The sequence below is a fragment of the Bos indicus x Bos taurus genome, chromosome 3 (assembly GCF_003369695.1).
Source record: "Bos indicus x Bos taurus breed Angus x Brahman F1 hybrid chromosome 3, Bos_hybrid_MaternalHap_v2.0, whole genome shotgun sequence".
Lineage (NCBI taxonomy): Eukaryota > Metazoa > Chordata > Mammalia > Artiodactyla > Bovidae > Bos > Bos indicus x Bos taurus.
The window spans coordinates 105824062-105851864 of NC_040078.1; the positions used below are offsets into that span (position 1 = coordinate 105824062).

At 43.8% G+C, this 27803-nt stretch overlaps 1 protein-coding gene across 1 annotated transcript in view; it reads right to left on the reverse strand.

Moving 5' to 3' along the window:
• Window positions 1-15995: 15995 nt before the first annotated feature.
• Window positions 15996-27803, reverse strand: part of SMAP2 (small ArfGAP2) — a 47371-nt gene continuing 35563 nt past the window's right edge. Inside the window, exons 5-10 of the mRNA XM_027537682.1 lie at window positions 25364-25450; window positions 24180-24261; window positions 23112-23221; window positions 22173-22338; window positions 21451-21767; window positions 15996-17364 (exon numbers count right to left, since the gene is read on the reverse strand). Of these exons, the coding sequence (XP_027393483.1) occupies window positions 17239-17364; window positions 21451-21767; window positions 22173-22338; window positions 23112-23221; window positions 24180-24261; window positions 25364-25450 (888 nt within the window). The 3' untranslated portion in view covers window positions 15996-17238. The remainder of the gene's footprint in view (window positions 17365-21450; window positions 21768-22172; window positions 22339-23111; window positions 23222-24179; window positions 24262-25363; window positions 25451-27803) is intronic.

Genomic DNA, 27803 nt, shown 5'->3' on the forward strand with positions numbered 1-27803 from the left:
GAAGACTGGACACATTGGAAAAGACCCTGATGCTGGGAAAGATAGAAGGCAGGAGAAGGAGGCAACAGAGGATGTGATGTTTGAATGGCATCATCCACTCAACGGACACCAGTTTAAGCACACTCCAAGAGATAGTGAAGGACAGGGAAGCCTGGAGTGCTGCAGAGAGTCAGTCAGACAGGACTTAGCGACTGAACAACACTTTTAAACTGGTCTGCGATTTGTAATCAAAAAGGATCTGGGTTTGAATACAGCTCCTTCACTTGTCGGCTGTGGCAAGCCACGTAATCCCACTGATCCCGTTTCCTCCTCTGTAAATGGAGATGATAAACCTTTCTCCAAAGATGGACCGGTCTGGCCCAGCCCTCGCAGCCTTTGTGTGAGCCTGACTCAGAGGCTGGGAGCACACCGCGAGCCACAGATGACATCGGGCTGGGCGGAGGCGGCTCTTACCAGTTTGTCCGCTTTCCAGACCCAAGGGAGCCATGGCTCACCCGTCTCACCTGCTCTGACCGCACTCCCTAGCCCTCCGGCGGCCGTGGACCGGTCACCGCGCAGGGACAAGATGCTCCCACGTAGCGCAGCCGTGGCCGATGCGCCTGCGCGACAAGCAGCCTCGGCGCGCGGTTCCCAGCGTCCTCCGGGGCTGCGGGCGCCTGAGGGGATGCTCTCCAGCGTGCGCCCCGGGATGTGGTTCCATCACTGTGGTTTGTCTGCAGCCTGAGGCTAGAACCCAGCGTAAGGCAAGCCCGCTCCTGTGGAAGGAGACAGAGCCTGTCTTCTCGCCAGCCCGGACTACTGAATAGAACCAGCTCTCCTCTGCCGGGCATAGACTTGTGAATGTTTCCGCGGGAATATTTGAAACCCTTGACAAAGGAAAACATCTGTATCTCTTTTTTGTAGAAACAACATTGGTATAAAATGACCATACCACTTTCATTTAATATGTACATAGAAAAGACTGAAAGTGGAATGGAATCCAGTGTTTCATTAAAAGAGTCAGACACGACTTAGTGGCTGAACAACAACGATTAGTTTTTTGTTCTAGTATTCAAGAAGTCCTTACGTTAATTGCTTTCCTTATTATTTCTGAAATACCACAAAATACAAAATAATTCTTACCTATAATTTCACCAAGTAGGGTAACCATTGCTAACTTTTGGTGCACAGACTCACCTACACACACACACATACACACAGCATTTTTTTCATGTCTTTTATGTATTTTCTGCAGAAATGATTATACTCTAATGCTGTTTTATCTTCTACATCAATAGCTTACAAAAGCAACAATTTAGAAAACAGAATAAAGCAATGTCATTGCTAGCTGTTATGAACTGAATGTCTGTCTCCCCAACCAGTCCCACAAATTCATATGTTGAAACTCTAACCCCCAGAGTAGCTATATTTGGAATAAGAAAGTACAGACCTTCCTAAGCTTATGATGGGATTGCATCTAGATAAACCCATAGTACATTGAAAAATACCAGTAAGTCAAAAATGCATTTAATACACCTCACCTAGCTTAGCTTAGCCTACCTTAAATGTGCTTAAAACACTTACATTAGCCAGAGTTGGCCCAAATCATCTAGCACAGAGCCTATTTTGTAATAAAGTATTGAAATATTTCATGTAATTTACTGAATACTGTACTGAAAGTGAAAAACAGAATGGTTGTGTAAGTGCAGAATGGTTGTGAGTGTATTGGTTGTTTATCCTTGTGATTGTGACTGTCTGGGAGCTGAGGCTCACTGCCACTGCCCAGCATCACGAGAGACTATGCTAGCTCAGGAAAAAAATAAAAATTCAAATTATAGTTTCTACTGAATGCATATCACTTTCACACCACTGTAAAATTGAAAAATCATAAGTCAGGGAGGGACTCACTGTAATTAAGACTAAATGAGATCATAAGGGTGGGACCCTGATCCCATAGGATTAGTGTCCTTTTAAGAAGAGACAGCAGAGGGCTTAATCTCTCTCTGAAGGCAGGCACTGAGGAAAGCTAATACGAGGATTTAGCAAGAAGTCACTATGTACAGCCAGGAAGAGAGCCCTCACCAGAAAGTGACGCTGCCAGACCATGATCTGGGACTTCTAGCTTTCAGAATTATGAAGAAATAAATGTCCATTGTTTAAACCACCCAGTCCAAGATATTTTCTTATAACAGCCCAAGCAGACTAACACATTAGCATGTAGTATTTAGAGTATGAAGCTTTGTTCCAAGTGCATTATATATTTTAACCAATGTGGTCCTCGTAACAACCTCCTGAGGTAAATGCTATTATTATTCCCAATTTGCAGAAAAGAAAACTGAGGTTTGGAGAAGTTAAGTAACTTTTCCTGCATCATACAGCTTGCAAGTGATAAATCCAAGCAGTCTGCTCTTCTACCTGCTACTCAACAAAACCGTGGCACAAAATATAATAAAACGTTAACGGTAAAGTCTAGGTAGTTGTACATGGATGCTCACTGTAAAGTCTTTCAACTTTCCTGTATGTTTGAATGTTTTCATAATAAAATATTGCTAAGAATAAATAAGAATTATGCAGGACCTTATCAATAAAGTCACAAAAATTACTGATTTAAATGGAAAGAATAGTGATGTACATCATGTTCATGGATTGGAACTTTCTAAATATGTCAGCTTCCTCCACTTTAATGCTCCCCAATAAAAATCTCAACTTTTCCTTTTAATAAGTTAAATGATTCTAAAGTTTACCAGGAACGGTAAGTATTCCAGAATGGCCAATAAAATTTTCCAACAATAATGATGTCAGACTTGACCTACCAATATAACTTATATAAATTGTTTTACCAATATAATACAAGGCTTGATAATCAAGATAAGATAAAACCAGCACCAAAATATACTCTTAAATTAACAAAATTAAACTAAAACCCATTTAATATATTATAAAAGTGGAATTTCAAATTAGCAAACTGATGATGATTATTCATTAAGTGTTGTGAAGACAACTAGTTAGCCATTTAGGGAATTAAATACCAAAATTGGATGGCTTGTTGTTCAGTCGCTCAGTTGTGTCCGACTCTTTGAAACCCCATGGACAGCAGCAGTCCAGGCTTCCCTGTTCTTCACCATGTCCTGGAGTTTGCTCAAACTCATGTCCATAGAGTCAGTGATGTTATCCAATCATCTCATCTTCTGTCACCCCCTTCTCCTCCTGCCTTCTATCTTTCCCAGCATCAGGGTCTTTTCCAATGAGTTGGCTGTTCACATCAGGTGGCCAAAGTATTGGAGTTTCAGCTTCAGCAAAAGTCCTTCCACTGAATATTCAGGGTTGGCTTCCTCTAGGATTCACTAGTTTGATCTCCTTGCAGTCCAAGGGAGTCTCAAGACTCTTCTCCAGCACCACAGTTCAAAAGCATCAATTCTTCAGTGCTCAGCCTTCTTTATGGCCCAACTCTCACACCCTTACATGAAAGCAAAAATGAAAGATGCTCAGTCATGTCAGACTCTTTGCAACCCCATGCACTATACAGTCATGGAATTCTCCAGGTCGGAATACTGGAATGGGTTACCTTTGCCTTCTTCAGGGGAATCTTCCAACCCAGGGATCAAACCCAGGTCTCCCGCATTGCAAGTGGATTCTTTACCAGCTGAGCCACAAGGGAAGCCCAAGAATACTGGAGTGGGTAGCCTATCCTTTCTCCAGGGGATCCACAAGGGAAGCCCAAGAATACTGGAGTGGGTAGCCTATCCCTTCTCCAGGGGATCTTCCCGACCCAGGAATTGAACCAGGGTCTCCTGCATTGCAGGCGGATTCTTTACCAACTGAGCTATTGGGGAAGCCCATCAGTACATGACTTCTGGAAAAACCATAGCTTTGACTATGTTGACCTTTGTCAGCAAAGTGATGTCTCTGCTTTTTAATACACTGTCTAGGTTTGTCATAGCTATTCTTCGAAGGAGCAAGCATCTTTTAATTTCGTAGCTGCAGTCACCATCCGCATTAATTTTGGTGGTATTATTTGCATATCTGAGGTTATTGATATTTCTCCCAGAAATCTTGATTCCAGCTTGTGATTCATCTAGTCTGGCATTTTGCATGATGTACTCTGCATAGAAGTTAAATAAGCAGGGTGACAATATACAGCCTTGACTACTCCTTTCCCGATTTTGGACTAGTCCGTTTTTCCATATCCTGTTCTAACTGCTGCTTCTTGACCTGCATACAGATTTCTCAGGAGGCAGGTAAGGTGCTCTGGTATTCTCATTTCTTTCAGAATTTTCCAGTTTGTTGTGCTCTACACAGGCAAAGGCTTTAGCATAGTCAGTGAAGCAGAAGTAGGTGTTTTTCTGGAATTCCTTTGGTTTTTCTGTGATCTGAGGAATGTTTGGAATTTGATCTCTGGTTCCTCTGCCTTTCTAACCCAACTTGTACATCTGGAAGTCCTTGGTTCATGTACCACTGAAGCCTAGCTTGAAGGACTTTGAGCATAACCTTACTAGCATGTGAAATGAGTACAATTGTATGATAGTTTGAACATTCTTTGGTATTGCCCTTCTTTAGGATTAGAATGAAAACTAATCTTTTCCATCTGTAAATTTTATTCAAACCACCATTGCTATTCACATTTCTATTACAATGTTTGGCCTTATTCTTTAGAATTACCATTTTCACCACTGATTTCTGATAGGGTCAAAAAGAAATTAACATTATGACAGAGTGAGGCCCAATTTCAATTTATAATTATTTAACTTTCTAAGTATTTTCCATCACAAGTAATTGTCAAGTTCCAGCAGAAGAATGATGGAAAAAATGCAGGAGGAATCTATGCTAGCACTCATAAGTATCTATACTATCAGCGCTTCCAAGCACTTACAATGGTAAGGAGCTGATGCTGTTTGTGTCGTATGCATACCTTTTAGACTTTCCAGTGTGCTTCAGCGATGCCAGCTGCCTGTATTTGCATCTCTGCAGCTGGGCAGGGAATTAACACTGATTACCCTCCAACTACCCCCACCACCAGGCTTCCCAGGTGGCTCAGTGGGTAAAGAATCTGCCCGCAATCCAGGAGACACAGGAGGTGTGGATTCAGTCTCCAGGTTGGTAAGATCCCCTGGAGGAGGGTACAGCAACCCACTTCTTGCCTGGAGAAGCCCCATGGACAGAGGAGCCTGGCAGGTTATAGTCCATGGGGTTGAAAAGAGTTGGACACGACTGAGCAGACATGTAAGCACCCCCACCAGCAGCCTTCGACCAATGATTCTCATCAGTTGGTTTGACAGTACCCAGACTGCTCACCACTAGATGGCATGATTCTGAGGTTATTATGCAGTTTCCCAGAGTTTCAGTGAGATTAAACTCCAGTATCCTACAGAGGGGGCTTCCCTGGGAGCTCAGATGGTTAAGAATCCACCTGCAATGCGGGAGACCTGGGTTCGATCCCTCAGTTGGGAAGATCCCCTGGAGGAGGGCATGGCAACCCAGTGTTCCTGCCTGGAGAATCCATCCCCATGGACGGAGGTGCCTGGCAGGCTGCAGTCCATGGGGTCTCAAAGAGTCAGACACAACTGAGTGACTAAGCACACAACACTCCTACAGAGGTAACTAGCTTAATAATGTACCTTTTACTGGCTACCTTTCTTTCCACCTTCTTCTCCCATTTCCTATTGGTATTTCCCAAATAAACTACTTGGGCCCAATCCTTTGTCAGAGTATGTTTCTGAGAGAACCCAAATCAGACAGTCACTGAAGGCATGAACAATGATCCTACAAGTCATACGGTCTTTGTATTTTTTGTTTTTGTTTTGGCCACACTGTGTGGCATGTGGGATCTTAGTTCCTGGACCAGGGACCTAATCTTCACCTCCTGCAGTGGAAGAGCAGAGTCTCAATACCTGGACCACCAGGGTATTTCCATGCGGTCCCTGTAAAGTGAGTGCCTTTCCAGTGCACATTACCCTCATCCAAAGCAATAAAATCCTATATTCTATATTTAACATACCAATTCTATTCCTAATACACATGAAAAATAAATACAAGCACATTTACAATTTGTGTACTTTCACATATGGGCGAGGGGGGAGGGACAGACAGGGAGTTTGGGGTTAGGAGATGCAAACTATAACATATTGAATGGACAGACAGCATGGTACTACTGTATAACACAGGGAACAATATTCAATGTTTTGGGATAAACCATAATGGAAAAGAATATCAAAAAGAATGTATAATCTGTATTACTGAGTTAATTTGCTATGGAGAAGAAATCAACACATTTTAAATCAACCACATTAAAAAATTAAAAATAAAAATTGTCTTTCAGCATCACAGTCACCCCAGCATTGAGCTTCTGCTTCCAATGAATTTATTTGGTTTATAAATGAACTTGTCACTCCACTTAAATAATTCAGGATTTTGCTGGAGTTCTTTCTCCTCAAAGGAACAACCTTCACTAACACATGAGAGTAAATAGATGATCCTCTTTCTTCTCTTGTCCTCTCTGGAACAATCTTCCAGGATCTATTGCTTTCGCTAGGAGGGTGGGTACTCAAAGTTAATGCCCTTTCTCCATTCTGGGAGATAGTGGGACAGAATAAAGCCATCTTCTTCCTGCTTTCCTTAAACCCTCACAGGATTCATAAACCAGACTGAACAGTTTTATGATAATTTTTATAGTAGAGTCAGGAAATTCTCAGAATCACGATCGTAATTAACTTGACGTCTCTTAAAAAGAAAGTACTTGGCACTTTGAACTTCACAGGGACTGTAGTCACAACCCTCATCCTACAGGTGTTCTTTTCCTTGAGGCTGTCAGTCCATGACTCTCTTCCCTGGGAGAACTACACCCCTTTCCAAAAGAAGGGTCTCATCCCCTGTCCTTTCTGCCTTCTTAGTCCTTGTCATATGGTCTTAAGTTCTAGTTAAAGGGAGCAGATGGAACACATGTATTTAGCTCCACTCCCTCACAAAAATCCCATCATAGCTGCAGAAAAAAGGACTCAAAACCAAAGGCATAAACCCAAGGATACATTGAATGCTGCTGCTGCTGCTAAGTCGCTTCAGTCGTGTCCGACTCTGTGCGACCCCAGAGACGGCAGCCCATGAGGCTCACCTGTCCCTGGGATTCTCCAGGCAAGAACACTGGAGTGGGTTGCCATTTCCTTCTCCAATGCATGAAAGTGAAAAGTGAAAGTGAAGTCACTCAGTTGTGTCCGACTCTTAGCGACCCTATGGACTGAAGCCTACCAGGCTCCTCTGTCCATGGGATTTTCCAGGCAAGAGTACTGGAGTGGGGTGCCATTGCCTTCTCCAGATACATTGAATAGAGAAGAGAAAAACAAAATTCTGGCAACTGAAGAACGAATGGATGAGTGCTGACAGCCTTATGAGTCCTGAAAAGGCTGAATCCTTAGTGAGCAGCAGGAAAGCCAAGAAGCAACCTAATTTACATTCCAGAACCTCCAAAAGCAAACAAACTGGTTGCCTAGGGGTCCCTCTGAAAATGGGGAGTTCAGGCAATGCTAGCTGAAGAACACTGGTTGTAAATCTGTTAGAAGCGGATTCTCAGTGTCTCTACACTACTCCAGTCAGGTGACTGTCCTTTGACCATCTCTGCAGGAGACTGGAGGAGTCCTTTAAGGAAAAGATAAAACAGAGGGGTCTCTGAACTGAAGAAGAGCAGGCAGAGTTGAGGGATGGGCACTATGCTGGGAATACAGGGAACAGGGCAAGGATATGTGAACATTTACACACTAAACTTGAGACTCCCAGTCTTCTTTCCAGAATGCTTCTACCCAGGTCTATACTCCCTGGGCAGCAAATTTGAAAAACTTCTCCAGTGACTCCACCCGGCCAAAGAGAAAAAGATCTAAAGATACTGACATTGAAGGTTCTCCAAGGATATGCAGGCAGACCATTACTCGGTTCAGTTACGGGCAGCTCTGGTCCCATGTGCTGTGTGTGCTTAATTGCTGAGTTGTGTCCAACTCTTTGAGGCCCCACGGACTGTAGCCTGCCAGGCTCCTCTGTCCATGGGGATTCTCCAGGCAAGAATACTGGAGTGGGTTGCCATGCCTTCCCCCATGAGATCTTCCCAACCCAGGGATCGAACCCAGGGCTCCCACATTGCAGGCAGATTCTTTACCATCTGAGCCACCAGGAAAGCCCATGGCACCTGGGATCTCCTGATCTGGCATTCAATCCACACCAAGGCCAAGTAGGAAGAGTTGCTTGCTGAAGAGAGCTTAGTTTCGAAAACCATAATTGCCTCCTTGGTGATTCTTTTTTATTTCAAATATTTATTTCTGTGGCTGCACCGGGTCTTCGTTATGGCATGCAGTATCTTTAGTTGCAGCATGTGAACTCTTAGTTGCCTGACCAGGGATAGAACCCAGGCCCCTGCTTTGGGAGTGCAGAATCTTAGCCACTGGACCACCATGGAAGTCCCATTATTGGTTCTTTACTTAGGGCTTGTAAGAGGGTCCATACAGTATCCTGATCTACTACTGATCTACCGAATTGCAAGAGCTGAGGGAAGAAGTGCCTATAGCCTGAATAAGAGAAACATCTGTCGTTCTGGGCTCTACTTGAAATAGGCAGCTTTTCATATCACTCCCAAAATCGGTTGGGTCAATACATCTGACAATGGTGTATGTGCTTCACAAATCCAAAGGGACTCATCTGGTGCAGCACTTCTTTTTTTAATACAGAGGACAGAAAACAACTTGTTCCTTCCTTTAAAAGGATCAGCCCAACATGCCTCAAATAATTCATTGATATGGCAGGATTCCTTACAGATTGGTTTATATGACAGATTGCCTATTAGTTCCTGCTTAAAACAACAAAAATATTTTATTGTTTCTCACAGTTTCTGTAAGTCAGAAATTCAGACAGGGCACAGAGCAGACAGCGTGTCTTTGCACCATGATGTTGGGAGCCTAACTGGAAGATGCAAAGGCAAAGAACTGGAATCATCTGAAGGTTATTTATTGTTACATGGCTCAGAGGTTAAAGCATCTGCCTGGAATGCGGGAGACCTGGGTTCGATCCCTGGGTTGGGAAGATCCCCTGGAGAAGGAAATGGCAACCCACTCCAGTACTCTTGCCTGGAGAATCCCATGGAGGGAGGAGCCTGGTAGGCTACAGTCCATGGGGTTGCAAAGAGTCGGACATGACTGAGTGACTCCACTTAGGCCTGGCCAGAGCCATTGACCAGAAACCCATACGTGACTTCTCCATGTGGCCTGAGCTTTCTTAAAAATATATTGGCTTGGTATGAAGGGCAAGAGTCCTGAGAGAGAGAGAGAGAGAGAGAGAACCAAGAAGAAGCCACACAGCCCTTGTATAACCTTAGCCTGAGAAGTGAGGCAGTATCTGCCATATTCTGTTGGTTAAGGCAGTTATAAAGATCTATTCATGTTCAAAGGAAGAGAAAATAGACCTCTTCAGTGGAAGGCCAATGTCACGATTATAAGACGAGCATGTGGGATGGGGTGTATGCCAGTGAGGCCATCTTTGGAAAATACAATCTCCTGTGGAGAGACAGCCAAAGCCTCTACACACTGAATTACTGCATAGATCTAAGAGACGGCACATTCCTCAGATTGGGTAGTAAACTCACACTGCTGTTCTATCACGTGGAAGCAGATTGTTTCTGATATTTTTGTTTATCAGGATAAATTACTTCTCCCAAAGTATAATGTTAATAGACCTATGTCACACCACAAGCATTATCCTGATTAAATTCAAAAAGGAGATGCCTTCCAGAATAGCACCTATAATGAGGATAGCCCAGTTTGGAGGTATTAACCCAGAGCAGTTTACCATAATTTACTGTCATTCTCCCAGACCCATCCATCTTTTGCACCAGCTAGACTTCAAGTTAAATGGACCTGTGGTCTCCTAAATTTCCCCCAGAGATGTAATTCTGTTATTGGTTTGTTATTTCAGTAGGGAAGAGTTCCAGGGGCTTCCTCTTCCTCCACTGTTTCCTCAACAGTCCTTACTTCGCAGGTCAGCAAGTCAATGTAAGAAATCTATCCATTGCTAAGGACATCTTTTTCCAACTGGACACTCAGAAACTTCGGGGGAACTGCTACAGGAGGGGTTTAAGGTTCCACTTGGCCTATGGTGAGGCTGACTTAGGTCAAAACTCCATCATTACCTGATCACCACATGCTTCCACTCTGACACATGGACAAAAATACTCTAAGTAGGATGTAGCGAGAGCTAACAGTTAATGTCTAACTGCTGCCCAAGATTTGTGGTTTCCCTACTGTATTTACCCAGATAAAATGGTAGTGCGTCCCTTGGGGGAAAGCCAGAAGATAAACATTACACATTAATAGGGCTTTTACAGCTCCATCCTCAAGAATACCTGTCTCTCCATTATTCAATAGGCTGTGAACTCAGGTCTAGCAACAGAATATAAGGCTATATATCTATCTTATTGACATCTGTCTCCAAACCCTGAGAAAATTTGGCTATCCAGATCAAGTGGGGCTTTAGTGAGCTGCCATTTGTCCAGGTCCCTAGCTTCAATTAATTAATCATCTCCAAAAATCTTGGTATCCATTCTGATTATCATAAATTGCAGGTGGGCCACTGTTAAAGGCTATTATTGGAAATGCTCAAGTCCACTGAAAATCGGAAGTACACTTCACTAGTATTCTTGGCCTATAGAGAACACCTACTAAGTCATGTTTTCATGATTCTAGTACTTCTATAACAAAGTATGTCTCACCATTGGGTAAAGGGAATGCCTTCAGTGTTTTATCAGGTTGGGAAAAGGAATGACATATTTGGTAATTCGTCCCAGAATTCCTTGAGTTTTGGAATCTTTTCTCTACATTATACAAAGGAATTTCTGTCCTCCTAGCTTTTAGGATTGGCCAATATAAGGTTTGTATGCATGCTTATATGTTTAGTCGCTAAGTCGTGTCTGACTCTTTGAGACACCATGGACTATAGCCCCCTAGGCTCCTCCGTCCATGGAATTTTCCAGGCAAGAATGCTGGAGTGGGTTGCCATTTCCTCCTCCAGGGGATCTTACAGACCCAGGGATTGAATCCATGTCTCCTGTGTCTCCTGCATTGGCAGGTGGATTCTTTACCACTGAACCACCTGGGAATACCCTAATATAATGTTTAGCTTTATCTATTTATAATATATCCAAGGGGACTTCCCTAGTGGTCCAGTGGTTAAGAATCCACCTACCAATGCAGGAAACCAATGCAGGAATCCGCCCTGGTCTGGGCGGATTCCACATGCCTCGGGGCAATTAAGCCCATGCACCACAACTACTGAGCCAAAGCTGGCATGCTCTAGAGCCTGTGCTCTGCAACGAAACCCACTGCGATGAGAAGCCCACACTCACTGCAACTACAGAAAGCCTGTTCGCAGCAACGAAGACCCGGCACAGCCAGAAATAAATAAATAAAGATATTTTCCCTTACTCTGAGATAAACTTTTCTTCTCTCTTAATTAAATCTTTTGATAGTTATTAATTTTAATCTAATCAAGGTATACAGATGGCAAACAAACATATGAAAAGATATTCAACATTATGTATTAGGTAACTATAAATTAAAACAGCACTGAGATCCCACTACACACCTATTCAGTTCAGTTCAGTTCAGTTGCTCAGTCGTGTCCGACTCTTTGTGACCCCATGAATCGCAGCATGCCAGGCCTCCCTGTCCATCACCAACTCCCGGAGTTCACTCAAACTCAAGTCCATCGAGTCAGTGATGCCATCCAGCCATCTCATCCTCTGTCGTCCCCTTCTCCTCCTGCCCCCAATCCCTCCCAGCATCAGAGTCTTTTCCAATGAGTCAACTCTTTGCATGAGGTGGCCAAAGTACTGGAGTTTCAGCTTCAGCATCATTCCTTCCAAAGAAATCCCAGGGCTGATCTCCTTCAGAATGGACTGGTTGGATCTCCTTGCAGTCCAAGGGACTTTCAAGAGTCTTCTCCAACACCACAGTACAAAAGCACCAATTCTTCGGCGCTCAGCCTTCTTCACAGTCCAACTCTCACATCCATACATGACCACTGGAAAAACCATAGCCTTGACTAGACGGACCTTTGTTGGCAAAGTAATGTCTCTGCTTTTGAATATGCTATCTAGGTTGGTCATAACTTTCCTTCCAAGGAGTAAGCATCTTTTAATTTCATGGCCGCAGTTACCATCTGCAGTGATTTTGGAGCCCCAAAAAATAAAGTCTGACACTGTTTCCCCATCTATTTCCCATGAACTGATGGGACCGGATGCCATGATCTTCGTTTTCTGAATGTTGAGCTTTAAGCCAACTTTTTCACTCTCCTCTTTCACTTTCATCAAGAGGCTTTTTAGTTCCTCTTCACTTTCTGCCATAAGGGTGGTGTCATCTACATATCTGAGGTTATTGATATTTCTCCTGGCAATCTTGATTCCAGCTTGTGTTTCTTCCAGCCCAGCGTTTCTCATGATGTACTCTGCATATAAGTTAAATAAACAGGGTGACAGTATACAGCCTTGACGTACTCCTTTTCCTATTTGGAACCAGTCTGTTGTTCCATGTCCAGTTCTAACTGTTGCTTCCTGACCTGCATATAGGTTTCTCAAGAGGCAGGTCAGGTGGTCTGGTATTCCCATCTCTTTCAGAATTTTCCACAGTTTATTGTGATCCACACAGTCAAAGGCTTTGGCATAGTCAATAAAGCAGAAATAGATGTTTTTCTGGAACTTTCTTGCTTTTTCCATGATCCAGCGGATGTTGGCAATTTGACCTCTGGTTCCTCTGCCTTTTCTAAAACCAGCTTGAACATCTGGAAGTTCATAGTTCACATATTGCTGAAGCCTAGCTTGGAGAATTTCGAGCATGACTTTACTACATGTGAGATGAGTGCAATTGTGCGGTAGTTTGAGCATTCTTTGGCATTGCCTTTCTTTGGGATTGGAATGAAAACTGACCTTTTCCAGTCCTGTGGCCACTGCTAAGTTTTCCAAATTTGCTGGCATATTGAGTGCAGCACTTTCACAGCATCATCTTTCAGGATTTGAAATAGCTCAACTGGAATTCTATCACCTCCACTAGCTTTGTTTATAGTGATGCTTTCTAAGGCCCAATTGACTTCACATTCCAAGATGTCTGGCTCTAGGTGAGTGATCATACCATCGTGATTATCTTGGTCGTGAAGATCTTTTTTTTACAGTTCTTCTGTGTATTTTTGCCACCTCTTCTTAATATCCTATTAGAATGGCCTAAATCCCAAAACACTGATAACACCAAATGCTGGCAAGGATGTAGAGCAATAGGAACTCACTCATCTCTGGTAGGAATGCAAATGGTTCAGCCACTTTGGAAGACACTTGACACTTTCTTACAAAACTAAATACACACTTATCATATGATTCAATAACCATGTTCCTTGGTAATTACTCAAAGGAATTAGAAATTATGTCTACACAGAAACCTGCACACAGATGTTTATAGCAACTTTATTTATAATTGCCGAAACTTGGAAGCAATCAAGATGTCCTTCAGTAAATGAATAGATTAAAATAAATTATGGTACATTCAGACACTGAAATATCCAGCACTAAAAAGAAAGGAGATATTAAGCCATGAAAAGACAAAAGTGCATATTACTAAGTGAAAGCAGTCAATCTGAAAAAGGCCACAAACTGTATGACTCTAGGTATATGACATTCTGGAAAAGCCCAAACTATGGAGACAGTGGGGGAAAAAAAATCAGTGGCTTCCAGGAGTTACAGGGGAGCAAGGGATAGAGAGGCAGAGCACAGAGGGTTTTCAAGATGTGAAACTATTCTGTATGATACTATAATGACTACATGTCATTGTACCTTTGCTAAAACCCAGAGATTACACAACACCAAAATGAACCTTAATGTAAATTATGGATTTTGGATGATCATGATCTATTGCTATGGTTCATTGTAACAAATGTACTCCTCTGGTGCAGAGTGTCAAAAGTGGAAGAGGCTAGGTGAGGGACAGAGATAACTCTATACCTTCTGATCAATTTCATTGTGAACCTAAAACTGCTTTAAAAAATATATATATTTTTTAAAGTCTTTACCACGGAAATTTCCAGAGCCATTTCTACTTGGATATTTACATTCTAGAAGTACAAGCGCTGATGTGACATGTGCTTTCCCAAGCTCATTGTAGCGTTTCTGTGCTGCACCTGTTAGCATCTCATGTGCCTCATGAGATACTCTTCTGAGTGGCTTCCTTTATCCCACCCCCTAGTAACTTGGCCCTTGTTCAGCTCTTGCCCTTCTCTGGTCCCCTAGATCTGGTCTTGTTTCTCAAACACGTTGTCAGCAAGGCAAGGGTGAGCTGCCTGAATCTCACATCTGACCGTGTCACTCCACTGTTTACCACAGTTCAGGCTAAACTCACTCCTGGGCTGTAGGAAGCCCCCCGTGATCTGGTCCAACCCCAGCTAGGTCCCTCCTCTCACCACACCTTGACTAGTATCAGACCTTAGAAACACAGAACTGCCTGGGCCTCTTGGAGTGTTCTGTGCTCTTGCAGGTCTCTCTCTCTGATCACATGGTACAATCTGCCTGGGCTGTTCTCCCCACCTCCATACCACTCGCTGGTGAACTCCTAACTTGCCCCCAGGACTCAGCTCAAGTGCTCTGTCCTTAGGAAGGTTTCCCCAACCTTCCTAGCTCCCATAAAGCATGTCTAAGAGATTCGAAGTCTGTTGCCCCGTGATTCTGTGAGCGTCTTAAGAGCAGGGACTATGATTCATTTTTTTCTCTTCAAAATGTTTTTCCTCATCTCTTCAAATTCTAAAAGCTGATGGACCTTAAGGCTCAGTCCTCTCCTCTTCATGCTTTCTCCTTAGATGACTTCACCTTGTCTCGTGGCTTTACACACCCTGATGAATCTCAAACCAATACCTCCACCAAACCATTTTCAATGCAGACATCCACCTTTGCTCTCTTTTTACAGATCTCCACACAACTGGCTCCTTATTCAGGTCTCAGTTGAAATGTAACCTCCTTCTGACTGCTCCACCCAAATGGTCCCACACCCACCCTCTCCCCTAATCTTGCCTTACCTTGTATTAATACCACCTGAAATCAAATCATTCATTTACTTGTTTATTGTCCATCTCCCCTACCACACTATCCTATGAGAGTTTTGATTCACTGTTTTATTCCAGAGCCTAAGATAGTGCTGGGCACATTGAAAGCTTTCTTTAAAAACTTTTTGAATGAATTGACATAGGCCTGGCATGTAGTATTTGCTAATATTTGAGGGCAAATACCCTGTGTGCTGAATGTACCACAGGAATTGCTTCATTTTACACAAGCCCCGTTTTACACTGATACACAGGGGTTTAGTATCAGCTTTACACTGATACACAGGGCTTTAGTAGCCAGGTCACAGAGCAAGAAGGGATATGAACACTGGCAGCTTGGCTCAGAGCTTTCGGAGCCATTGTGCTATCCTCTCACACCCTGAAGTATTCAAAAGGTGTACTCGAAGGACGGGAAGGGGGAGGGGTCTCAGTTTTTCTATTGTGGGGGGTACTTCTGGTTCCGATGAGTTCCGATGGTCCGGGACTCCAGCCGGTACGGACATCCAGAGTCCACTCCCTCACAATTCTAGATGCTACTGGAAAAAGGCCACCTTTCTGACTGCCTGAGTCTTGACCTGCCCCTTGGGTATGCTCCCTATGCTGTTGTTTTTTTTTTTTTTTTAATTAAAATACAGTTGATTTACAATGTTCTGCCAATCTCTACTGTACAGAAAAGTGACTCAGTTATACACACACACACACACACATATATATATTTACATTTTTTTCTAAATATTCTTTTCCATCCTGGTTTATCCCAGGAGACTGGCTCTAGTTTCCTATGCTATAGTAGGACCTTGTTTATCCGTTCTAAATGTAATCATGTTTTACAATACAGAAAGTGAGGGAACTGCCCCTGGAAAGCAGAAAACCGGGGCGGAACTCACCCTCCTCCACGAGTGACACACGGCGAGAGCGAGTGAGCACTGCTTCCCTGCAATGTTTATTAAGGAATTTACACATACACAGGAGAAAGGCAACCAGGAGCTGTGGTTCCCACAGATGAAATCTTGTAAGCAACGTCTTCTTGTTTTAATTTTCAAGTGGGGTGAACGATGACTGAGAGGAAGGCTGCCCAGGCGCCCTGCCTCATACACCTGGACAGATGGGGGCGCAGGGCAGCCTGGACACACCAATACGAAACAGCAACTGGCAGGTCGGAGAGGGGAAAGGAGGAAGGGAGCTACCGATGAGATTGTAAATTTTTTAACTAAAGAAAAACTGGCAACAGTTTTAGGCTGTTGATAAATTAACTCCTCTCTGTTGTAAACCTAAAACTAAAAAACAAGAACAAAAATACCCAGCGCAGACGGGGAAAGAGTCGGAGGTGGAATCCACACACACACACACAAGCAGTACACACGTTAACTCTGCATTCCCACTGGAGGAGCTGGTCCTCCAGCCACAAAGCCAGATCCTACAAGATGAAGTCAGGGAACAGGGTGTGTGTCTTTGTGTGGGACCTTTGAAGAGTCTTTGGTGCTAAGAAAGGCTGACCGAAGCAGCAACTCCTGAAGTCTCAGATCCAGGAAACAATTCAGCGTGAAGTAGAGTCATATTTTGCTCATCCTCGCCCCAGGGCTGGGGGCAAACTGCTCTAAGACTCCAGGAGCATTTAATTCGATTTCAGTACTTCCTTAATTTCCATAAATCAGGGGAGCATGATGCCTCCTTTCTCATCCCCAAAATTTAAACCTATGGAAATACTGGGTTGGCCAAAAGGTTCTTTTGGTCAACCCAATAATTTATCAACACATACAGAAGGATCTCTAAACTCTCCCCTCTTTGCCTAAAACACAACCCCTACAGACCTTTCTGAGTGTGACAGGAAGTTTCACCTTGTGGGAAAGGTGCTCAAAGGTGTGCACATCTACCCTGCAGTCTAAGTGCCTTCTGGCAACAGTTCCTAAGGTGCGGCTGCCAGGAGATAACCCGGCTGAGGCTGGGGAGGGAATCAGGACAGCTGGGGGACAGGTATGACAGAAAGCCACAGAGAGGTCTGCAGGTTTGGGATGGGGTTGGGCTAGGCAGGATGCCAAGTCCTAAGTGACCCGGATTGAGCGACTTCTAAACCAGAGAGAAGTAGGAGAGGGGGATGGGGAAAGAGGAAACACAAGGAGAGAGGTTGGCGGGGAGAGTGGTAGTCATCCAGGTGCGCTGTTCCTATTTCCACATCTGAGGGCTGAGCGTCTGATTTGCTGCCTGTCCGTTCCCGCCGTTCATGGACTGTCCATAGCTCAGCATGCCGTTGGTGCCACAGAAGTTCATCCCAGCCATCTGCTGGGTCATCTGAAAAGGAGAGAGGACGCTTTCAGACAGGCTGTGGGCACAGGGCCAATTAGAGCAAAGGGCGGGAAGAAGTCCTTCCGCCTGTGGGCAGAGGAGAGTGAGACAAAGGGGAGCTCTGTCGTGAACAGAACTGCCCTGAACGATCATTCTGGGGACACCAGACCACAGCAATGGAGGCCTCTGCAGAAGGGAGATGCTGTCTGAGACTAATGCTCAGGGAGGGGAAGGGGGAATCCTGGAGTGAGCTGACATAAAAGCGGCACAGGAGGTTATTCTATTTCCTTTCCACTCTGATTCTGAAAAGAAGGAGCCTATTGTGAACTGGCTGGAGCCAACCCTGAGAGTATAAAGAGAAGCCCCCAGCCAGCCAGCACTCCTGTCTTTTCTCCAGCAAAGTCATTATCCAGAGTGTCAGGGAAAGTGCTGTGCATGCTCGAGTAGAAAAAAGACAAAGAAAAGGAAACTGGACTTTTCAGAAAGAACAAAGGCAGGCAAAAAAAAAAAAAGACCAACATGTCTTCACTGTATGAGAAAGAAAGTTGCTGGGAGAAAAGGGTTAGTGGCATCAGGCCTGGGTGGGGTTGAAGCCCCTTTAGGAATCTGATTAAAAGACTGGCTCCTGGCAGTGAACAGACGAAACTATTTATCAAAGAAAAATGCCTTAAATTCCCCAAGTCTGGTACATTTTCTGTATAAGATCTTTTCCTTTAAGAGAAAGGCTAACTTTTTTTTCTTCCACCAACTTTTAAAGAAAATTTCAAGTTTACAGAAAGGTTGAAAGATTAGGATAATGAGACCCATACATCTTTCCTTAAATTCAACAATTGGTAACATTTTTGCTTTATCGTTGATATATACATATGTATCAGCTTTAAAAAATTTTTGATAGACACTGAAAGTTGCAGATACTGTGACGTTTCACCTCTTAATAAGTCAGGAGGCATCTCATAAGAAGCTTCCCAGGTGGTGCTAGTGGTAAAAAACCGGCCTGTCAATGCAGGAGACGAAGATCCCCTGGACAAGGAAATGGCAACCCACTCCAGTATCCTTGCCTAGGAAATCCCATGGACAGAGGAGCCTGGCGGGCTACAGTCCACGGGGTCGCACAAAGTCGGACTCTTAGGTCTCATATGAAAGAAGACTTTCCTAGTATCACAATACAATGATCATGTTCAAGATACTTCACATTAATACTATATTCTAATATACACTTCATTTTTCACCTCTTTAGCCTCCTTTTTAGAGGAGTTTCCCCGCCATTTTCTCCTAACACCATTTGAAGAGTCCAGGCCAGTTATTTTAGAGAAAATCCTTTAATTTAGATTTATCTCATGTTTTCTTATGATTGAATCCAAGTTAAATATTTTTGGCAAAAATTCTAATATATATATTTTTTGATGTGGACTACTTTTAAAGTCTATTGAATTTGTTACAATACTGCTTCTGTTTTATGTTTTGGTTTTTTGGCTGTGAGGCATGTGGAATCTTAGCTTCCCCGACTAGAGATCAAACCCACACCCCTTGCATTGGAAAGTGAAATTTTAACCACTGGACCACCAGGGAAGACCCCCAAAATTCTATGTAAGTGATATTATATCCTTCTTAGTAAAAGATACCAAGAAATGCATAATACTAATGTGCCCCACTGTTGATAATTTTCGTTTGATCACTTATCTAAGATTGTATCCATCATATGTTCTTTCATTGTAATTAATAAGTAATCTGAAGAGTATTTCTTTGGAAATATGTGAATACCCTGTTCTTTCTATAATTATTAGTTGTCATTCTTCTGCAAAGAAGGCTTTCTCTCCCTCTATCCCACACCCATTAAAAAAAAAAAAAAATGGACTCATGGATTTTTTTTCTTACCATACAAAGCCTAAAAGTTTACTGGGATATGATCGAGGTGACCATTCTGAGTCAGTTCTTCCAGATACACACAGTAGTTTCTTTCAACATGTTATTCAAGTCCTTTGTTTCTAGGAAATGTTCTTATATTAAGTTTTAAACATATTAATCCTGCCCCACTATTTTATCTTTCTTCTTTGTGTGGGTGCTCAGTCTCTTCAGTCGTGTCTGACTGTGACTCTATGGACTGTAGTCCTCCACGCTCCTCTGTCCATGGGATTCTCCAGGCAAGAACACTGGAGTGGGCTGCTGTGCCCTCCTCCAGGGGACCTTCCCAGGCATAAGAGAACCTGCATGGCAGGCAGGCTCTTTAGCATTAGTGCCACCTTTGGGGGTCGCCAAACAAGCATATTTATGTTAGATCTTCTTTGCCTAAGTTCTTCCTTTCCTTCCTTCTTTTTAGTGCTCTCTATATTTAGTTTCCTTTCTCTGAGCTATTTCATGCCTTTCCTCTATGCCAAATATACTTCCAGTTGAATCTATTCTCCTCTGACTAACTTGTAATTCAGTCTATTTTTAAGATAATTGTGTTGTTTCTCAATTTGTTTCCTGAGTTTAGAAAACTTTCATTTCACAACTTTCAGTTATTTGTCCATTTTGCTTCTAAGTTTTTCACTTTTTGATTCAAGCTGTTTTGTCTTGCCTGCAAGTGTTTGTTAGAGGACATTTAATTCAGGATTGTGTAACAGTTTTCTTCCACTTCGTGACTGGTTTTGGAGAAAGAATTTTCATTCCTCAAAATGTTTAGATTTCATTTTTTTAGTTTCTTCTCATAATAGTTTTACATAAATGTCACTTGATACTTCATTTTGTGTGTGTATGCGTGTTCAATCGTGTCTGGCTCTTTGTGACCCCATGAACTGCAGCCCCTCAGACTTCCCTGTCCATAGAATTTTCCAGGCAAGAATACTGGAGTAGGTTGCCATTTCCTCCTCCAGGGGATCTTCTCCACCCAGGGATAAACCCCTCATCTCTTGCATCTCCTGCACTGGCAGGCGGATTCTTTGTAGTACCTTATTTTCCTGAATCAGCAATAACACACACAGGTGAAAGGATCTGGGGAGACTTACTGAATTTTTTAGTTCAAGAGCGCCCTCTTCCGTTAGTAAAGTGAAATGACTATTTGGTGGGGAGGAGGATAGTAGATCTGGTTTTGTCGTTCTCAATTTTTACTTCTTCACCACAAGGTCTCCAAAGAGCACCCCCTCATTCTAAGTCATCCTCATCTCTCCTAGAAACAATGCTTTGCCAAAGCTACCCCATATGGTCCTATCTATTTCGAGTCCTTTGCTTTTGATTCTCCAAGTAACCAGAGTTATACTGCACCAGGTCTCAGAACACTTAATCAGGGCAGGGCTTTCTCTTTCTTGGGAGTGTTTTATCTATGCTGTCACCTCTAGCCCCGTACTCCTTCTCCTCTTTTCACACAGTCTCTCTGTGGTGCTGGCTCTGCTTGATTTCGGTGTTTTTAAAAACTTATTTATTTTTGGCTGTGCTGGGTCTTCGGTGCTGTGGGGACTTTGCTCTAGTTGTGAGCAGGTGCTACTCTCTGGCTGCAGCGTGCAGGCTTCCCACTGCTGTGGCTTCTCTTGCTGCAGAGCACAGACTCTAGAGTGCACAGGCCTCGGTACTTGTGGCACTTGGGCTCAGTAGTTGCGGTTCCTGGGCTTCAGAGCTCAGGCTCAACAGTTGTGGCACATGGGCTCAGCTGCTCCTCGGGATGTGGGATCTTCCTGGACCAGGGATTGAACCTGTGTCTCTTGCCTTGGCAGGCGAATTCTTTACCATTGAGCCACCAGGGAAGCCCTGGATTTCAGTGTTATAACCGTGTAATTTGAGGTTTGTGGTGCTCTATTAGATCCAATAGTCATTGCTTATGGGTGCTTTTATTGGCATCTCTTGTTTATCTGGACAGGTTGTTTTGTTTTGATGAATGTGTGGAGAGTTTTAGAATCAGGCAATTTACCCTTATTCTACAGGAACCCAAAATACCTCAGAAAGTCTGAGGTTAGACAGACCTTCTGTTAAAATAAATAAATAAATGAAGCAAACCCAAGAATGTCTCTGGCGAGATCTCATTTACATTATAAGGATTCAAAGGATAAGGGGCAAACACTAAGTGAGACAGCCTTGAGGGAGGCTCAGAACTCTTGTCCTGAGTGAAATGGAGCAGCTTACCTGAGTTAGGTTCCACTGCAGCTGCTGAGCTGGCTGAACCCCATACATAGTCTGGGGCATAGCTGCCATGCCTGCCATGTAGCTGGCCTGCTGGGTGGTCATCATTCCGTTTGGCACACCCATCATGGAGGCCTGCATGCCTCCCATATAGCCTGCAGGCATGGCCATTGGGGCAACCATCCCAGAAGCTCCTGGCTGAGCTACCATGCCTACAGGTGGGGGCATCATGCTCCCCATTAGGCTGTTAGGAGGTGTAACTCCAGGGAAGCTGGGGTAGGCAGTGGGGTACGCCATCTGAGCAGGAGCCATGAACATTGCTGCCAAGAGAACAGACATACAGATTTGTGAAGGAGGAATGCACACGAGGTCAATACAAATGCTCACTGGCTGCTCCTGCCAGCTAGAATTCCGCAGACAGGTTCTCTACAAGACTTGCTCTGGCTTCCAGTGGGCTGCAGAGCCAGGCACTCCCCCTTTAGGGTCCAGATCCAGACCCCAAGTCAGGCTTCACAGGGGCCAGACCCCACAGAAGCATGGCTCTGAGTTACATTAATATCTATCTCCTGATACTCAGTGGTTTCACAAGAAATGTCATGCTTAGGCTTGTTTGGAATATGATGTCAGGGCTCCCAGAGCAACTGCCCCTGGCACAACAAATAATTCCTGCATGGAAGGCCTCCCGTTTCCACCTGGCACACAGCCATGACCCCTGTGAACTCTACCTTGGGTGGGCATCTGAGGCGTCTGGGATCCATACAGCGACAGGATGGAGTCTTTAGACAGCTGCTTCTTGCTTGTTTCTTCTGATTTGCTCCCTGGCTCTGGAAACAGGTTCAGGTTTTCCGGAACTGAGCCAGCACTCCCTGGGGTTGGCATGGAACCTACAACCTTAGGACAAACGGCAGGGAGGAATTGGAATGGTCCTCCTGGGGTTCTCTGTAAGGACCTCCCTCATCTCTCTACTGTTTCTACCATTTGCCATGAGAAAACGTGGCTCGAGTTAGTAGCCTCCTGACACTTTTGCCATACAAACATCAGGAAACACCTGATAGTTACGCTCTGGTACAATTCTTGGCTCTTTAGCAAAAAAATGTGATTTGGTGAAGAACTAACAAATTAAAATGACCTACAAATGATGCAGCCAGAGAGAACTAAGATCCCAGTACCACTGTTTACTGGTTGTGTAATGAGAGGCTAGTCATGTGACTTTTCTGAACTCTTTCCTCATCCAGAAGACCCATTTTGCAGGATTGTGGTGAATATTTTAAATCCTAAGGGAAATACACAAAATGATACACAAAATCACCTAGCACTGCGCCTGGTGTACACAGCAGGGATTCCACAAATGGGAGTCACTGACGGTCTCAAGCCTTTCCTGTTTACAAACTCTCTGGCAATAACTCAGGCTGAGGAGCTGACTTATAGGATTAGCCTTTACAATCTGACAATCTTCAACAGAAGTTCACATAAAGGGCCCACTCTTTTTGAGCAAGAGACAAAATGGAATGAATAGGCTGTAACAGAGATGACAGGGTTAAGGGAAGAATCAAGAAAACCAAAGTCAAATTCCACCAAGAACGCATGACTTGACTCCAGGATTAAGTTATCAAAAGCACCCTTTACAGAATGCTCTTTCCTCCTGAGTCACCCACAAGACTCACCTTTCTGGAAACCGAAGAAGAGGGAGATGAAACGGAGGCCAGAAGATCTAAATCCTTCTCTAGGGTATTACTGGTCTTACCATTTGCAATGGAGCAGGATACAGGAGCATCTGGAAAGAGAGGCCAAAGTTAAAATGTAGCCCTGCTTATTAAGCCCATTCCTTTCTTCTCTTCCAGACACAAAACAGAGAAGGCCCACATGCTCCAATCACAGAGCCTGAAATCTAGGCTCTGGAACCATACAGCTTGGATGAGGCATCTCACAAGATTCCCGAGAACACACTGGAAAAGCCTGTAGCTCGGCAGAGGACAGGAGGAACTTGGGCTTGAAGGCTACATCAGCACCATTGCAAGGGAGCTGGCTGGCTCCCTTCTGGCTATTTGAGGGGCAAAGCTGTGTAGGATTTATTCTCAGAGAGAAATGAAAAGGACAGACATGAGAAGCTGAAGTAGCCAATACTCAGTCCACTCAGCAGGAATGGACTGAGACAAAGTACAGCCATCAGTACTATGAAAAGTAAGAATAGGCTCTGTTTCTGAAAGGGGCAGAACCACTAGCTCAGGGTTTCAAAAGTCTGGAGGAAAATGACCACAAGGTAAGGGGCCGTCTCAGAAACAGGATGCACCTGGAGAACGAGCGGGCTGCGGCAGGGCTCACAGGTGCTGGTCTAGTGAAGCTTGCAAACACTTACTGAATGCTCAGTGTGTGGGGCAAGGAGCTAAGAGCTTATTTATCTCATTTAGTCCTTCCCACAACATCTCTGATGTAGACTCATCATCCTCACTACAGGAGGAAAGTAATGTTGAGAGGCTGAGCAAGCCCCCCAAGGAGTGGCAGAGCTGGGACTCTGGACTTGACCACTTCTCTATTACTGTACTGTCTCCCTAAAGAATATCAGCACTTTTTAGAACAACTGCTCAGATGAAAAACACCAGGAAGAACAGGCGGGAACAACCTTAGTGATGAAGCCACCAACCGAACAACCCCATCTCTACCTATCTCCCCAGGATCACAGAGAATTCATCAACATTGGTGAGATTAGAGGAGTGGAAAAGTCTGGCTCTTACCAAGGCCCAAGAGATCCACCACAGGAGCTTTGGATTTCGGGGAGGTTTTCCGAGGTAGCTGTGGATCTTCTTTTTTCTGTGGCTAGGGTTAAAATATGTTACAGAAAGAAATAAGCAGGTGTTTTTGAAACCTCTGTTCCCCTCTCCAGCCGTAAAGCCACAGGAATTCTTGTGGCATGGATGTTGTTATTCAAAGAGAGTTACCAAAGGAACAGAACTTAGGAACTGTTGTGTGAAAAAAAACCAAATCAGAAGGCATAGTGCAGAAATCAAACCTAAAGTGAAAAACAAAGCTGTCATCTGCACTTGTCTGGCTTTCTAAAGAGACAGATCTTTCCGAAACCAAGACAACCACAGACCAGGGTATTCAACAGAAGCAGTGGTTTTTGGTCCCAGGAAAAGCAAAGAATAAAGGCAGGTGTCTGATGGTACAAAAGGTAATGGCCAACACTTCTCCCAGTGATTAGAAAACCTTTAATACCAAAAGGGACTGTGTTCTGCAGACAATACGATTCAGAATGATGCTGAAAGACTCTCGAAGGAAAACAGTAAAAAGTCTTCTTTCCCAAGATTCCAAACATGTTAAGGGTCGTGACCCAGGGATCGAACCCATGTCTCTTACACCTCGTACAATGGCAGGAAGGTTCTTTACCACTAGCGCCACCCGGGAAGCCCCATCTTAGAGTATCTACTACCACGGCCATCAGCAGTCCAGTGGGAAAAGAAAGGTGCCTACTTTGAGAATACAAGAAGGGATGGTTTAAAATGAATTACTGTGGCCTGGCTTCTGGACTGTTCTTAACAGCAACAGGAAAACAAGGTACAGAAGGCCTAACGTAGCATCTGCTCAGAAGGTGTCACAGAGCCTTGGCCTTCTGCCATGAAACGTGCCTCTTGCTCAGACGGGACAGGTGCCATTCCCAAGCTCCCATCTGGACCTCAGAGGCGGTGTGACAGAGCAGATCAGGCAGCAGCAAGGCGATGGGAAAGCAGCAGAAATGGCAGTGGGTGGTCTAATCTGAATGTGACCCCCTTTAGTCCCAGGTGCAATGGTGCCGCGTGCTCGCAACTAGCCCGCCCCCTCCCCACTCCTCCCCACCCCTCCCCTCTCCTCCACTGCCCTCCCCTCCACACGTCAACAAACCCTAAGCCATCCACACAGCACACATACTGCCCCCACTTACCATTTTCACTTTCTCAAAAACAACAGGTTCCATTTTTTTCTCTGGAGCTGGTTCGCTCCCTCTTTTCCACTTGTTATCTTTTTCTTTCTATGATGATTTAAAAAAAACAAGACAAAGAACAGACCCCATGGTGACAACAGTTCAACAAATTATAATTCTAAATGTCTCAAAAGGACACACAAATCCCTACTGAATCTGATGCAGGAGCCTGACGGACTGTGGGAGGGTCTTGTGTGGGGCATGAGTGCTGGCTTCTTCCACCCTGGCCTCAAGGCTGTAGAGAGGCATCTTTCAAATTTCTTAAGTATCTCCCTCCTTGTTCTGTCTAATCCACGTATGCCTGTTAGCGTGCAGACCGGGTTATCTATAGAGGTTAAAACGTTTCCCCAGTTCGCTGTCCCTTTTGGACCCAAGTTTAACTTGCTCATCTTGGTACGGTAGTGAAAAATGTTCATCTTACTTGACACGCAGCCTTCAATCAAAGGTTCTCTCCCTTACAAATACGAGCCAAGTGTCAAGTGTTTCCTTATATATAAAACGTGAGTAAGAAGAGCTGTGAACTAACCCCACAGGGCTAGCACCTGGATCAAAAGAATAACAGAACATAAATGTAATTTGCTATATATTAAAGGATACTGTAAAAATACAATGAATAAAGTTTGAAGTCCCCCATCTGCCTCTTCTAGCCAGGGGGTTTCGTTGTTTAGTCAGTCAGTCGTGTCTGACTCTGTGACCCCACAGACTGCAGCATGCCAGGCTACCCTGTCCTTCACTATCTCCCACAGTTTGCTCAAACTCATGCCGATTGAGTCAATGATGCCATCCAACCATCTCATCCTCTGTCATCCCCTTCTCCTGCCCTCACTAATGTTATTTGTAAAATGCAGGACAACTGGAGCTGAAGCTCCCAATACTTTGGCCACCTGACACGAACAGCCGACTCCCTGGAAAAGATCCTGATGCTGGGAAAGACTGAAGCCAAAAGGAGAAGTGGGTGGCAGAGGATGAGATGGCTGGATGGCATCACCAATTCAATGGACATGAACCTGGGTGAACTCCGGGAGACGGTGAAGGACAGGGAGGCCTGGCGTGCTGCAGTCCATGGGGTCACAAAGAGTTAGACACCACTTAGCAACTGAACAACAAATACACGTGAAAAATGGTCGGCCCTGATAATGATCAAAAAGTGAAATTTAAAATGCACTTTTGGGCGGAATTCCCTGGCAGTCCAGTGGTTAGGACTCTGAACATTCAATGCTGAGAGTACAGGTTTGCCCTCTGGTTGGAGAAATAAGATTTCAAGCCATGAGGCATGGCCAAAAAAAAAAAAACATTTTGGGGAGGAGAAAAAAATCTTAATAGTACTATCTAATATTGGTAGGGATGGAGTAAAACTACTCATCCAATGCTGAGAAGACAGTATACAACAGTACAACTTCTAAAAAATATATTGGCAAAAGTACAAAGAGACAAATACTGAAACCCTTTGACCAAGACAATATTGCATCTTGTTAAGAAAAATAATCCAAAACATGGAGAAAGTTACATATGCCAAGCAGTTCATTCCAGAATAACATATCTTAAGAAGAACTTAGCCTTTATGCCGCAGAGGGGAATAGTAACATAAACTGTGATCCAGCTCCTCACTGAACAAGAGGCAATGATTACAAGTTGTGAAAAGCAACAAGCTAACAGGTGACAAGTAAGAACATGATGTGCTAAGTTAAAGGAAAGCAGGAGACGTTCTATCCAACTATGTCACGATTATGCCTCCAAAACGTAACTACACAGGGAAGAATGGGGGAAACACATGGATGACAGTCATTATGAAGGGAAGAGCAGGCATGGATTTTCCACTTTAACTTTCATATTATCTGTAAATGATATTATAATCATGAAGAACACATGCAGCTATGCTTGTTGCATACATAGTGTAATACTTTAATACAGAACACTTTATTTCTCAAAATTAAAAACATCTTAACTGTCCATTTAAAAAGAATACTCTTCAACAAAGCCAGTTTCTTTTAGATTTGATATTAAATGCCTTCACTTAGCAAATATTAATTCTTGGCATATACATCTTCACGAAGATATTTTTTAAAAGTCTAAATACATCAAATAAAAAGTTTTGAAATAGCTCTTTGGCACACAGGAAACATTTCCTTTCTAAGTGAAAGCATTTAGTGAGTAAAACAGGCTGCTTTCATGGGTATGGTACAGCAGCAACATAATTATGAATGAATACCATCTATTTCCATACAGCAACTCTTTCCTCTTCTCCTACCTTCTGAATTACCTCAGATAACCTTTTGTTTGACCTTGTCTGATTTCATATGTTCTTGTACAATGAACAGAGCTAAGCAGACAGACTACAGTTCTCTACAAAGGAAAGGAAAGGTCTGTTTCTTTTGGTTTCAAACTCTTCTTGATGATGCCA